This window comes from Nesoenas mayeri, assembly GCF_963082525.1.
Source record: "Nesoenas mayeri genome assembly, chromosome: 9".
Classification (NCBI taxonomy): domain Eukaryota; kingdom Metazoa; phylum Chordata; class Aves; order Columbiformes; family Columbidae; genus Nesoenas; species Nesoenas mayeri.
The window spans coordinates 13,562,398-13,577,497 of record NC_137557.1 but is presented as its reverse complement, the minus strand read 5'-3'; the positions used below and the strand labels follow the sequence as shown (position 1 = coordinate 13,577,497).

Genomic DNA, 15,100 nt, shown 5'->3' with positions numbered 1-15,100 from the left:
TTTTCTTTAATGCATCTCTGTCTTAGGCTGACCTTTTGATTTCAAGCCAAAATAACTCAGCTTTTTTGAGGACACGGCTGGAAAGATGTTTGCGCATGACAAGATTCCTATAAAAGTTTCACCAAAGAGCTCTAGAGCCTCCCCTAATTTGGAGAAGGAACACGAAGCTAAGGAGGTTATTCTAATGTCAGCCGTACACCTTCTACAGTCTGTTAACATTCTTGCAAATTCAGCCTAGTTATAACTTGTGAGCCATCTGTGCAAGGAGACTACCAGTCAGCTGCTGGAGTTCAGGTTCTTTGAGGACTCATTCCACCTGCAGCAAAACAAGCACCATCCCTCAAAATTCAGGCAACCAGATGCACAGGAGGCACCTGGCATTCCAGCTGCAGCACTGAACAAGATGTTCTGCCCTTGCTGCTGGGATTACCACAGAAGCAGGCCCGAGACTGAGACTAAATACCCTCCCTCGTGTTGTCCCCCTTCCTCTACACCAAGCACTGAAGCCACACAGCAGCACAGGAGGAGACAGGCATCAGAGCTACGGAACACAGGTGCAAGAACACCAGCAAGTGTAGAACAGCACAGAAGATAAACTTTTCCAGAACCTGGAAACTGTATCAATTATTCCCAAATTAAACTTTCTTTCAAGCCCCTGTATGAACAGCAGATATATTAACAAAGTTTTCTTGTCAATAGCCCCTTTTAATGGTAACCTTGTGAAGAGAATAATACTGTAATTGATAACTGATAAATTACTGAATACACAGTCAGTATAATGACTACAAGGATAATCTTTTGCCACAATACTATTTATCTGCATGCCAGTAGCTACTCAACTTACACCAGTCTTACTTGCTATTTTAGGCTACCAAAAGCAGCACCTAATCCCAAAAATTCAATACATTGCACTGTCACACACTTAATACAGCATAGAAAGCACTTAAGAAAGCAAGCACACAACAACCCCAAAACGTTCTACACTATGGAACTGCATTACATGCACACAAAATAATAAATAGTTATTTTAAAAGGGGGAGCAATAAGACTGTTTAACTCATTACTAGGTTCCTTAAAGAGGAAAAACTGAAGTTCTTCCAAAAACTGGGACACTCTGAAGTAACGACAAACTACATGGCAGAAGCATATTAATGACTGAGTTAGCACTCTAAATCATCAGGACACCAACTAAAATGTTTTATCTTCCCTCCATCTGAATAAATACATGAAAATAATCAAGTAACGAACAGCTTTTGAAGACACAAGCCCAGCTAAAACCTCTCTGAAACTGACCAACTCCTGCATCAGTGTGGGAAGGAGACCTCAGTAAGCACAGCTATAGGATATCCTTAGGCAACCTGTCCAAAAAGCACAGTAATACCTCAAAGCTGCAAGAATTATATCCATGGGTGTTTCAGCTTCAAATACAAGCAAAGATGTTGTTTTACAGAAGTTGCAATCTGGGGAAAAAGTCACAAAAATGCAGCAAGGGTAAGTTTTCAATGTGAAAACACACTATTCACCATCTACAACAATTTCAGCAGTATCCAATATAACAGAAGATCCAATTCTCGCTAAACTTTCCTCTGCTTTAAAAATCACTGACTATCTAACCAGATCCTTGAGTTACCATCAAGAACCTCTGGATTCTTAATGTAAATATTGTTCAACTGATTTTGAAAGAACTTGTACAAGAGCCTCAGTAACATTTAGAAAATGGGAAGCAGTTCCACAGTAGCCTTCCTCAAGCTAACTGAGGAGCAGTCTTATGCAATGACACATACCCACAACTAAAATTCTCTCTGAGGCCTGAGCTCATTTGAAAAGTTAACTATGTCATCATGCCATATGCTCTATTAACTATATCGCTGAAATAAAAGCTGATACTGAAGTTTCCCCAAGAGCAAGTACTTTTGGTTTCAGTTATGAAGAAGAGCTTCTGCTTTATCTATGTTTTATTTTAATTTAGCTAGCAAGTACAGAAACTATTTCTACACTGGATAATTGAGAAGGAGCTAAAGGAGCAAGAATGCCTACAGAGATGCCACACACAGCTCAGAGAGCTGAGGTCACACACCATCTAGCAGGAACGTGGTTGATCCACTCGGAAGGGATCCTTGGAGGAGATCCACTTGGAGGAGAGCTGACCCCGTCCAGCCTACTTCAGCCTAAAATCTAGGGGTGTTTCCCTAATTCAATTCAGAAACTCAGTGAGGACAGAGCTGAGAAAGGTGCAGAGTAGGTTTTATATTCCTAGAAGGTCCATCCCCGGTCAGACTGCTGATAAATCTGAACAAAGATTTTGCCTTAATACAATCATTAATTTTACAAAAACTTCAGAGACAGGACTTCTCTCTGGTGTACAAAAACACAGTAACAGCATTTTTAATATATTCTGTCCCATTCATAAAGCTCCTGAATCCAAACTACGGTTAAAAAACACCTTAATGACTATCAGGGGGAAGTGTTCCTTGGTTCAGTAAGGATTATTGAAACCGCTATATTTTTTTCTTCTTCAAAATTTCCCACACTGGATATTTAGTGTTAGGAAAAGCCAGCACGTAAGTGCAATTCTCAGAGCAGTTCTTCATGCAAAGAAACTCCAAGTGAAATAAATTAGACTGCTTCAACACCTTCAACCTCCCCTAGTCAAATTCGCCAGTTTATACCAAAAAGTCTTTATACAGGGAGCTATAATATTTAAAAAAAAAAATAAAACACACACACCTTAAAATGGACAAGGCAAGAAGGAAAGCAAGAAAGGCAGTAGAGCCAAGTCCACTGCCAGGAGACTCTTCTAGAACTTCCTTTTTCTGACACCTATGCAAATGGAGTTACTATTGGGAAATGAATATTTTTAAAGTAGTACGCTACTTTGTGTTTCTAGTTATAACTAGTAATAGTTTTAATTTTATCCTATTTTAATAAGGTCAACTGCAGCACATACCCCATTAAGAACAGATTTTAATTACACAGATTCTGTGTATAAACGGAAGCCTGATTCACAAGTTTTTCCCTCAGAAGTGTTAGACTTATGTATGCAAGTGTTCCTCCTATCCTTTCAAAAAGATAAGTACATCATATATCTATACCTTTGCAAGAACCTGTACCTTCTCAAAAAGATTTTAAAAGTGCCTAAATTAGAAGCAGAACTTATCTGCAGAATTATCACCTCACTATTTGAAGATAAATATCAAATTATTTGCCAAAGTGAAATTAAGTCTACCCCATGCCTCTATATGCAGATACCTTACTGTGGTTGGTCTCTTAATAAACTGACTTATCAATTATCAGAATATCAATAACAACTTATTTTAACTACAACCAAGAAATCACAAGCTAGAAAAGATACCACACAATTCTGAGACTGTACAGTAAGATATTTACTTAAAACTGACACTATTCTCAAGCTGATTTTAATTACAGACCATTGGTATCCATTTAAAGTACTAGACATCATTCCACTCGGCTGATTGAAGCAACGGCAGTGGGAAATACCACATTACAGAAGTCCTAGAAAATGAAAAAACTGACCTTCTCCCCTGACTGTTTTAAAGAGGTCATATTTGGTTACCAATTTGAAGTTCTTACAGTTATTTCACTTAACACATAACACCGTTGTGACGTCAATTTCATAAAACCAGTTATTCATGCTGGCCAGTTACTGCTCTAATTTGAATCACTGAAAGCCATAACTATACTTAAGATCCCAGTCAAGTTTGTAGATTGCTGAACTAAAGTTCTATTGACAGAATTCAATGGAGAAAACAATATTAAAAAAAGGCTCAAATGAGAAAATAATACCATTTGTTCTTCAGTATCCAAATGGAAAGTCACAAAAAAACCCTTTACTTCCTTCACGTATGAAATACTGATAAAATGTGTAGTTCTCAGCAATATTTCCCCCGTTACAAACCTAAAGATACATTTCTGTGCATAAAATAATGTCTATTTTTTGCTTAAAAGAACAGCACTTGATTGCCAAGCTAAAAATTATACTAAAAAAAATACATGAAGTTGACAGCAGATCCTGACTGCAGCATTCACAAACATTCTCACCTATCATGGACAGGCAGGTCTTGGATATAGTGCAGTAACTTGGCAGAAAAGACAGAAAATAAATTGATTTTTTTTCTTAGTATTATTAAAAAAAAAAACCAACAACACACAGAAAAACACAGAAAACACAAAAACTGCCAAGTAGCATGCTTACTGAAAGAAGTATCTGTATGAGAAATAAGTTGGTAGTTAAGCTTGAAACTTTCTGTCAGAACAGCATTAGCTGCTGGGGACACATCACAACTCCTTTAAAAGGCACACTTAAAAACCTGCTATGGAGTAATGTGAACCAGCAGCAGAACTGAATATTTCATCCAGCCTGCTCCCAAATCTTCATGGAAAGAGAACAGGGAGGAACAAACTCCAGGTCTGCCCAGGAGCTGCACCATCCTCCAGAAAGCATCTTTTCCAGGGAGTCCACCCACTCTTTACCCACATCATGCAGCAGTCACACCATAAAGAGAGGTTCCTAGGAAAACAACAGCCAGGAGCAGCCTGCCACAAACACGAACTGCCTCAACTTATTTCCAAAGAAAGGAGCAGGTTAAAGGAGAAAGATTCAAGCTGATAAAATAAATTGTTTGGAAAGTACTAGCCTTCTGGGCTATCAACTTTCAAACAAACAGTTCAGGAACATACACATACACTCCATAAACAACAATCATACAGTGAACCAGTAAACACAAAGTTGATGCAACACTCCCAAGAAGCAGGACATCTACTATGCACACACAGATGAATTGAACTCAACAAAAACTAGGGTCAGATGGTTGCAACATACACTTGCTTACAAGACCAGAAAACAAACCATGTCGCCCACCCAGGCAACAGCACATTCCTGTTTTCTGCTCTTGCAGAATAAAGCCAGCAGACATGAGGTTGCCCGCTGCTGCAACTTTACTACTACTAGGTGTAGAGTTATTAAAATAATGAAGATCCGTATGTAGATATGAGAAGAAACTATGTCTTGCAGGCTAAAATATCAAAGGCTAATAGATCAGTAACTTATTCAATGAGGGGGAGAAAACAGAGTACTGCATGGATCTTCGAGACAGTTTAAAAAACATCCACACATACACACCCAGAACAAGAAAAAAGGTAGTCAACACTGAAACTTCCCACGTGAAAATAAAACATGCAACTGCAGTACATTAAGCTTCCGATATAAAACTTCAACATTCTAATCCAACAATGAGTGAATCCTGTTCACACGTGTCCCACAAACATTATGTCTATCTTTTCACCATAGAGTTGGTCAGCACCAACTGAGTACTGAAGAGAAATGCACAGAGTTCTTGTAAGTAAAAGATTTTTGTAACTGATCTATTTTCACAACTACCTGTCATGAACTTAAATAATAAAAAAAAATACAGCAAGATCACCGCCTTCTGAAAACCTGCATAAGAGGATGAAATAAGCGCTCCAGAAGAAAACACTCCAGATGCAACAATGTATGTTTATGTTTTGCTTGTCCCTTTGTTTCCTCCACCACATGGGCTCAAAGCAGCTGTGGCACTATGAAGTAAATGCACATCTGCATGACACTAACCATGCAGTACAGCCAAACAACAAATTTAGCTACAGTGTTTGTTATTAGTACTATTCAGATGCTGGTTACTTTGTTAAAAGACAAGGATGCAGAACTTTACAAATTTTACTCTTGAAGGTAAACTAACAAAATCCTTCCATTCATTAGCTGTCATTAAGATAGTAACAATCAATCAAAGAGAAACCACATCTGGCTGCTTCCATGCAGAAGTTTCCAAATAAAGTCAGGATTCTGCAAGTTGCATTTATGTTCTTTTATTTTCTGCAGACATGCGGGAAATTAAAAATTACATTTAAATAGTTCAACAAGACTTATGGGAACATTTTAAGTGAAGCACTACAAATACTTCAAGAATTAGTAGTGTTTTCACTACACTTCACTGTGCAACAAAGACAGAAAGATCACTGTAGTATGCCCTGAAGCATTAAAGGTTTCTTCTCATTTAAACTTTACACTTCAGATATACACTTTATGAAGTTTTTAGAGACTCTTTAGCTAGAACATTTGCCTGAATCCCACCTTAGACTAAAAGCATTTCAAGTCATTCATTAACCTGTTACATCTGGACTCACACACACAAAAAAAAGAATCTAATTAGAAATTGTTTGGGTTAATAAGGACATGTGGAAAAACAGTCTACAAAGTAGTCTAAAATAATATGTCACAGAGAAAAAACGCGCAGTACAGTTTCAAGCAATCTGGGTCAGTCAAAAGCCTCAAATAAACTAAGTGTATGAAACAAGTGAACTGTTGATCTGTAACAGCACGTGTATTACTATGCAAAACAAAAACACAAAAACAAAAAGCACATGGCTTCCAACGCAAGGGCAAAACACTTATTAACACTGCAAACAGCACAAGCAAGAATCGACCGGCTGGAGCACGAACGGAGAGAATTCAGCGTTTACCTATGAGCGCCTGGAAGAGGTTGCTTTGGAAGATGCTGATGACCCGTTCGATGGAGTTCCGCAGCTGCCGGTCCTCCGCCTGGCTCAGCTTGGAGCGGTACTCCTGCAGGAGGCGCAGGGCGCGCTGCGTGTCTGCAAGCGGAGACCAGACACACGGTGACCGGCGTACGGGGCAGCGGGACCGGGGCCGCAACAAGCGCCCGGAGCCGCCCCAGCCCCATCGCTTCTTTGTTCGCAGCCGGGGAAGGGCGGGCAGGACGGTACCCCCGGCGGGCTCCCACCGCCCGCTGCCCGGCAGCCGCCCCTCCTCGCCCGTCCCGCCGCTGTCATGCAGCGACTCCGGCAGCTGCCGGGTCCGCCGGCGTGCGGTGCTCACCTTGTTTCCTGACGGGCATGGCGCTCCGGGCCGCGGCCGCTCCGCCTCACAAACTTTGAGCCCGGCTCGGGGCGGCGCGGCGGGGGCGGCGGCGCGGCTCCCCCTGCCGGCCGGGCGCGGGGGGGCGGCGGCCGCCCCGCCTGACTGACCCACCGACCGAACCGTACACCCGCCGGCCGGCCAGCGAGCTAGAGAGCGAGCGGCTCCGCTGGGGGCTCCCGCCGGCACCCGCCGCGGCACCTCCGCGACGGCCAGGCCCAGCCCGGGCGGGCAGCGCGGTGCAGCAGCGGCCGGGCCGGTGCCGGGGCGGGCAGGGCTGTGCCGCTCCCGCCGCCGCCCGCTCGCTCTGCTCGGAAATTCCAAACTTTCCAGCCAAAATGGCGGCCTGGAGGCTGTGGGGAGCGCACCCCCCCCTCCCCACGTGACCGGGCCCGGCGGCCACCCAATCAGGGCCCGGCTCGGCGCGGGGCCGGTACCTAGGCGGCGGGCGGGGGAGGAGGCAAGGTGAGCGCTCGCCACCCGCCTGCGAGGGGCGGTCGCGCGGCGCCCTGGCCCCGCCCCGGCCCGCGCGAGGCGGGCGGTCCTGGCCCCGCGCTGCCCGCCCGGAGGCTCCGCTGGGACCGGGGACCCCGGGGCGGTGCCGGCCAGCGGGGCAGGCCGGGCTGGGGCGGCTGCCCCCGCCGACCCGGCTCCCCGCCTCGTCCAGTCCCTCAACGGCCGGCGGCGCCGTGTTCTTTCGAGGCGAACGAGACGATCCACCCCGGCGAACCCCGCCCTCCAGCGTCCCCGGTGCCGATCGCTGCCGTCCCGCTGCGGCGCGGCTCCTCTCCCGGGGCCGGTGTGTGCTCCGGGGCGGGACAGCCACAGGTGTGCGAGCACAGCTCCTCGGCCGTGCGGGGATGCCCGTCGCTTGGCAAACGAGTGCGCAGCTGGCGGGAGTTAATGGGCAAAAGAATGACTGAATAACTTGTGGTCACCGACACGGTGAGAGTCCCGGGCGTGAATCAGCTCCTGCGGTGCTGCCTGCTGTACAAACACACACCTGGAGATGCGCCGTGCTCCAGGGAGCTGACAGACGAATTACACAAGGGGCTGTGGGACAGGCAGGGAAACACAGAATCACAGGAGAGTTTGGGTTCAAAGGAACCTTTAAAAGTCACCCAGTCCAACCTCACAGACCTTACTGGCTCACACCATAAAGATATACGAAGCTCTGGCATCCACCTGTTGCTGTTTTTTTTCTTCAGTTATCCTGGCAAAGAACAGCATGAGAAGAAGAGAAAGGGCTTATTTGAAGGAGGATCAAAAAATAGCTTTGCTGTGGTTAGTGGGGGACATAAGGTTAACATAAGGACATCAAGGGAGAAAGCGTGAAGAGCCTTGCTTATTGGAATATTTAGGAAATGGTCTGTACAGACTAAACATCATGGGCAGATCAGAATCATGAAAGTTACTTTCTCAAAACTGGCAGGGGAATGGTGATGAGGTGCCTTTTTGCATGATAACGAAGAGGAGTCAGAGCGCAGAAATGGGTGAATTGGATAGAAACATGCACAAGGTAAATGATCCTTGCAGCATATTCTGGATGCCCATTAAAGGGAAAATGTATGTTCAGACTGGTGAATTTAGAGGTAACTCAAATGCTTGTACTGAGGGGGAATGTTTATTTTTTCTCAATCAGATCAATGATCAATCAGAACCTCAGATCTGAAACACTTCAAACTCTGTGTGTATGTGCATATGAGAGGGGGAGACTTAAAAGTTCAAAGCAAATCCTGCTGTTGGGATTTTTTTTGATCTAAGTTTGCATCTCCATTTGCACTTTTATAATTTAAACACAACTAAAAATGTACAAGAGCTTACTCCAGGTACCTAAAAAGAATATCCTGGGCAAGTCTTGCAAATTTGAAGTCTAAAATTCAGGACTAGATTTGGCTGTGGCAAATCCCTAATCTTTAAAGAAAACTTACGTGGCAATAAGTCTAACCCAGATCTAGAAAAGGCCTCCCTCTTTTCTCCCCCTTCCCATAATACTCCCCTGTTTTGTACTTAGGTTTGCTCCAGGAGTTTCTCTGCAAAATTGTGCACACACCTCATTGAAAAAAACTGAATATACATTTAGTGCTGACACACATTTTCTATTTTCCTCTTTTCTAGTTGTATTTTCGTACTTTCAGAGTTTTGGCACGAACTGGTACCAGTTCATATATTTTTAAATGAAAGCATGCTAAGAAGGGACATTGTTAGAAGCATCCATCATCTGGCCCCATCAGTTTTCACTGTTTATAACAGCAATAAATGTACACTAAAGGGGCCACAGTCCTCTTGATGTCAGAGGAATATATGCATGTCAGGAGAAAAAGAACAGACTAAATTTAGTTAGCAGAAAGAAGACATCTGCAGCAGTCAGGTTGGTTTTGCTGACTCACAAAAACATATTATTACAGAGCAAAAAAAAAATATTTTTTTTGCACTTAAAGTAACCACCATAAAGAAACTACTTTTTCATGAACAGGATTTGATGTTTCCAAGCCTTTTTTATTTTAAATAAGAGATAATCCCATTACATATGGTCATTGTGCTGGGGATAGAGAAATAATCCCATACATAACACTCTGAGACAGCATTTCTCACTTGTTACTAATGCTCCATGAAAAAAAAAAAAACAACATCAAAGAGGGGGTCAGGATGACAGATCAGCAAGCCAGGAAGCAATTAGGTGAGCCTTATTGTACCTCAGAGGGCAGTGTTAGTTCCGGGCACTTCTGTTTCAGCTCTAGGAGTGTATTTGTTGATTGAAAGTGGCTGATCCAGAAAACACACTAGTAAACTTCAGTATATAAAGTGGTTTTTTAAATTCCAGTGCTTATAGAAAATATCCTATGAATGGACAATGGCAATTTTACTAGCAAGTCGCAGTAAGAGTTAATGTTGCAAAACTGTCCTGTATTACACATTTTTTTGGGCTCCGGTTTTCAGGAAATTATTTAGTTCCCTTGAGGCAGGGGAAAACTGGGTATGAACCAAAGCATCATTTATGCCACAGTTTAAGCAGTATCATTTAAATCAAACCATTATAAGCAGCATACAGAAAGGCTTGTACTTAAATTGTGACTGGTGTGGTCAGCGTACAAGCCAGCACTATGCTGTGCTCAACACGTCCTGGCTGTGTTCCAGAATGACCCTTTGCAGAGGAACCACAGAACAATTATGCCCAGCAGCAGCCGGTTGCCATCGTAGCCTTCTTGTCCCCAGCAGAGGCTGAGGATGGTCATCTCTCCTTGCCTTCAGATCTCACAATTAAAATCCCTGCTTCTGTGGCTGCTGCCATCAGTCTGTGCAGGACCCTGTGATGGAGGCAGACATGTTGCTACAAGGCATGTGTCACTGCACCTGTGAAAGAACATGGTGCTCAGGGGGGTGGGATATGAGAGCAGGCAGGTTTGGGCAGCAAGGAGATCAGCACAGCACATGTTGCCCAGATGTGAAGAAACTCCCGTAACAGCCACCTGATCCTGGCCCATGCCATTCATGCACATGGGCAAAAGCAGGCTAATACACCCAGTTTACAAACCCACAGTGAAACAGAGACAGTGCTTTCCCATCTTGAGAAACTGTGCCAGAGCTCGTTGGCAGCTGCCTGCCCTGAAGATGATCACAGCATTGACCCCTGCCAAGATCTATACCTGGCCATACACCAGCTCCCACCTCCTCAAGGCAGAGCAGCTGCCATATGCCACTTTGAAAATAGCTTTTTCTGCTCTAGCAATGTCACCTGTAGAGCTGTAACCCCACCATGGAGAACACAAATGCTCTCAGGCTTTACATCTTGCAGCAGTCACGCTTTGGCCACAGACAGGGCAATATGACGTGGAGGGTCTGACTTCATGGCAGATACCTGCCTGGTGGACCTCTCAAGACCCACTGGAACAAATTGTCGACCACGTGGACTGCTCAAAACAGCAACAGAAGCAGACGTTGCAGCGGGCACCCCACACAGGAACTGGAGAACAGGAGGCTTCAAGAAACATTCACTGGACCCACACATAAAACCAATCAACAGTGCAGAAAACATTGGGGGGAAAAAAAAAAAAAAAAGAAAAAAAGGACAGCGGACAGCACCACATCACAAGAGTTTAGATTTACCAGTCTGGCCAAGACAATACAAAAGTAATGAGCTCAGACAAGCTCCGTTACAGCAGAAGGTGGGGGAGACTAACACAATGAATACTAGTATGTGTATTCATTTCCGAGTTGGACACTAGTGTATAAGGTGAGTATATAAGGTGGCATATTGCTGGAATTGATAATTTTAACTTCAGCAAAAAGAATTGCTGCCTGTTGAAGAGGAGTGTGTAAAACTCGAGAATTTCTTGTATTGGGGTTAGTAATAAAAGAAAACGCAATAAGAAAATTGATCCTTTTTATCTTACGTTCGTCACCTGCTTTATGCCCAAAGTCACCATGCAGTACACAGGGCAGATGATTTCCCTTTTTCATGCAGGAGTGGAAATTGTTACTCATAAAAGGATCTCTGACAGATGAAGAAAAGTTTTCACTTCACTTCCCCTGCAAATTCTATGAAATGCTTCACAGCTAACTGAGGAAGCAATGAAACTAATGAAGCCTAATTTCCTCTGGCTCATAAGGAATGAAGCCTGAGTGAAGTTAGCTTGTTCATTATGCCTCCACTCATCTGGATTCTTTGATGGCTGATGAGATTGGATGTTGTGCCACATCCTTACCTTTCAGGAGAGTGCCTTTTCTTTATCATCTGTAATTTTGTGGCTTGTAAGAGATATGGACAACTTCTTACAGAAGCGTTCTGCTTGAATGAAAGCATGGCATGGTAACAAATGTCTTTTTTTCTGCGAAAGCTACTACATGGAGCTTGTTTTCACAAGGCTACTAGAGATCAAAGTTACTTTTTTCACTATATTGTGCAGTTACTGCATCACACAATCCAGTCAGTCGTGTGCCTGTCATGTATATTGTATCCATTCAAAATACCATCTTCATTGTTGTGGGTAAAGTAAGTTGCTGCCTATCACACACACAGAATGACCTGATGTTATTCCAGTTGTTAAAATTAAAGTTGTATTAAAAATCATAGTTTAGCTTATTTAATTGAGCCTACTCAAGATAATTCTTCTGGTATCATCTTACACATCTCTAATTGTTAGATATTTGATCAATCTTACACAGAGAAGACAGTTTTCCCAGTAATACAAGCTTCATATTTTTAATTTGTGAACTCTACATCCAGTGTTTGTCCTCATAACTGAAACTTGTCTTAGGTTAATTCGATCTGGATCAGAATACAAGGATGCCTTTATTCTTAGGGATAGAGAGTCCAGCTGAGTATGACTAGTAGATGAATATGTTCCTGTTTACAGAGTAAGAGAGAGCTGGTCTTTTTTTTTTTTAATTCTAAAACCAATTTCTTTTCTTTTTTTTTTTTCCTATCATTGTGCAAATGGTGTACTCTGAAATTGTTTGAGCTCTTGTTTAATTAGGGATTGTATGCCATGTGTATAAAGTCATCTAATCATTCTTTTGCTGTTGTGGTAAGCGATAGCTATGCAGTTGGGACAGTTCACAATCATACAAAGGAAGTTCTTAGGAACTCGAGCATTATAGGAAATGATATGTGATTTCTATTTCATTATTTAGAATGTTTTATTTAAATATATTTACCTCATGTGTAGAACAGTGTAACGGGAATTTCTATAAACAATTAAGGTTCAGTGCCTGGCTGCTAATGCTCCAACACCTTCTGCAAGTCTGCAAAACATCAAAAACAAAAGCACACAAAACAATATTAATTATAACTGTTAACAATTACTGCCAGTATGACACCCATCAACCCAGATCATCTTCCTCCACACTTTCTATAATCAGAGCTGGGTTATATAATATCAGCTTAACAGCTTCTTAGTTGACTTCCTGATGTAAAGATAAACATCATTATATAACCTGCCTCTTTTAACTTTCTCAGTCAAATTAAGCAGAGAGGTTGGTGCATTGTATGGAAAGAGTATGTAAGCCTGACCCAAGAAGTAAACCCTCAAAGAGCGAGTTAAATGTGCTTGAGCAGCATTTTGCTGTGAGTCGTGCAGCGGTTGCTTTGGGTTTTGCCTGATCGAATGTTAACAGGTGTGTTTAGAAAGTTAATTTGAGAATTCTTCTGTGGTCAAGTGTTCCCTAATTAAAACAAAATCTATTCAAAATAAATTTAACTCTTCACGTCATTTGAGCATATAAACTTGCTGTTTTGAGGGGGATTTGTTATCTAATTCAGGCAAAACACAAGAAAGTGCTGTTAAACCTCACTGTGGGGTTCAGACAGGCTGTGCAAAGTGGCACCTTCTCCCAGAAAGCACAGAAGCCACTTTAGTGCCCTTATTTCTGTGGCACAGCCCACAGTGCACCTCCAAGCAGAGCTGCCAGCCGTGGCTCCGTTTAGGCTCTGCTAATTTGCAGGCAGCTGCTCTCAGGAGCAGCCACCTCAGCCGGAGTCCTGGCACCGTCCTGCTGTCAGCTCAGACAGCCGTACAAGCCTGACCAGCTCTGGAGCACAGAAAGCGGGGTGCCTGGACCACGCGATCCAGTAGCACACAGCAAAATGACATCAGAGCATATCACATCAAGATACCTTTGTTTCCCGGATCCAAACAATGTAGTATTTGTAGCAGAGAGCATGGGATTGTGCCCAGCTTTATGCCTCTACACAAAGGTGAGAGCTACGTATGCCTGCTGCCACCACCACGTTGTCCATCACATGCACCTGAAGAAACAAATAGTCTTTGTGTTTTGGAATTAGAGACATATAAACAGATTGGGTTAGCCAAAAAACTAGAAAAGGAGTTTTGCAGTGATTTTTACAGGAATCAAAATCATACATGTCAGAAAGCACCCTATTTTGAAAGCCAAGAATCCCTCTCCAAATCAAATAGTTTTCTTGCAGGGTGTTAAGACATTCTCATTCACGCCAAACACAGAGTATTTCCAAATGCTGCAGAAACACACTGAGCATGTGGAGCTCTTACAGTAACCCCTCTCGCTCTCCTGGAATGACAGACATCCAATTTAAAATTCCCTCTTTCTATGCTAACACCTACCTTTTGAGCTCAGCAGATAATTGGAGAAATTGTGAGCTGTTAGCAAGAGCACAGACAGCAGACTTCTGGTTTGCCCTTCACAAACCCTGGCTCCACCTGTAGCATTCTGCCTGCTGCTGGTGGCAGGACATGCTATGGGTACCCAAATCACAGGCCTTTCCTCCCCCTCCACACTCCCTGCTGCTCAACATTGTGGAAGTTTTCTGCAGAGATCAGTTGAGAGGAGGAGTTACTGGAGCCAGCAGGCTCAGCTGGCCCTTAGGGCTACCACTCCTGGTGAGCAGGTAATTGAATTATCAGGCACACCTTCCCTTTAATGGGTATTCTTCCTTCTTGTTTGTGTAGAAGCTTTGGGAGGATAAAGGTGAGTATGTTCCACAGCTATGTGAACAAAAAGATCAGTGCTAAAAAGGAATGCAGCCGGAGCATTCAAGAACAGTTTTGTCTTGTTTGAAATTTTATGAACAATTTGCATTGTAGGAGGGAGAGGCTGCGAGTGCTGGAAGCTGAGGGGTGAGTCCTCCAGTGTCCCAGTGAACAACTGCAGAGCTGGAGCAACTCTGGATGGGCAGTAGGGAAACCTGGAAGACTATGTCCAGCTAAGCAGGGATCTACTGATGAAGAGGACCTAGGGGCTGCAGAAGTTGTCCAGAGTTAACACACCCTGCCCTTCACTGCAGGTGCAGTAAGCATTCGGTGGTGCTGAGCTCCAGCTAACAGCGAGTACCCTGCAGTGCCCACACAGCTTTTCTATTATATTTTGATATGTATTTAGGTGCAGAAAGTCCTTGTAAACCTGCACTGTTTTCAAGGAAGGACTTTGAAGGCAGACCTCATGTGGGTTTTCTAAAAACACCCTTTAAATCCTACCGGTATTGTGTCTACTCTTACTGAATATAAAAGAGGTTGTCAGAGTCCAAAGGAACCTGTTACTGATTCACATGCAGATTCCAGTGTGTCCTTTCAGTAAACGTCTGTGATAGCTCATTTAAGCTTTGTAGCTTGCACATCACTTATCTTGCCCCAATTCCCTGATCAAATACTATTGCAAGTTAAGGTCAATGGAAATTTTAACTGTTTCTGATGG

General features: G+C 43.3%; 1 protein-coding gene across 12 annotated transcripts in view; it reads right to left on the bottom strand.

The window, feature by feature from the left end:
- DLG1 (discs large MAGUK scaffold protein 1) overlaps positions 1 to 7,303 on the bottom strand; it is a 150,897-nt gene extending 143,594 nt beyond the window's left edge. For 11 of the 12 annotated variants that reach the window (XM_080349557.1, XM_080349565.1, XM_080349563.1 and 8 more), the window contains exons 1-2: positions 6,893 to 7,303; positions 6,517 to 6,648 (exon numbers count right to left, since the gene is read on the bottom strand). In XM_080349557.1, the coding sequence (XP_080205683.1) occupies positions 6,517 to 6,648; positions 6,893 to 6,911 (151 nt within the window). In that variant the 5' untranslated portion in view covers positions 6,912 to 7,303. Of the gene's footprint in view, positions 1 to 1,381; positions 1,403 to 6,516; positions 6,649 to 6,892 lie in introns of those variants that run through there. The other variant, XM_080349559.1, reaches the window with a different exon arrangement.
- Between the last annotated feature and the right edge of the window lie 7,797 nt (positions 7,304 to 15,100).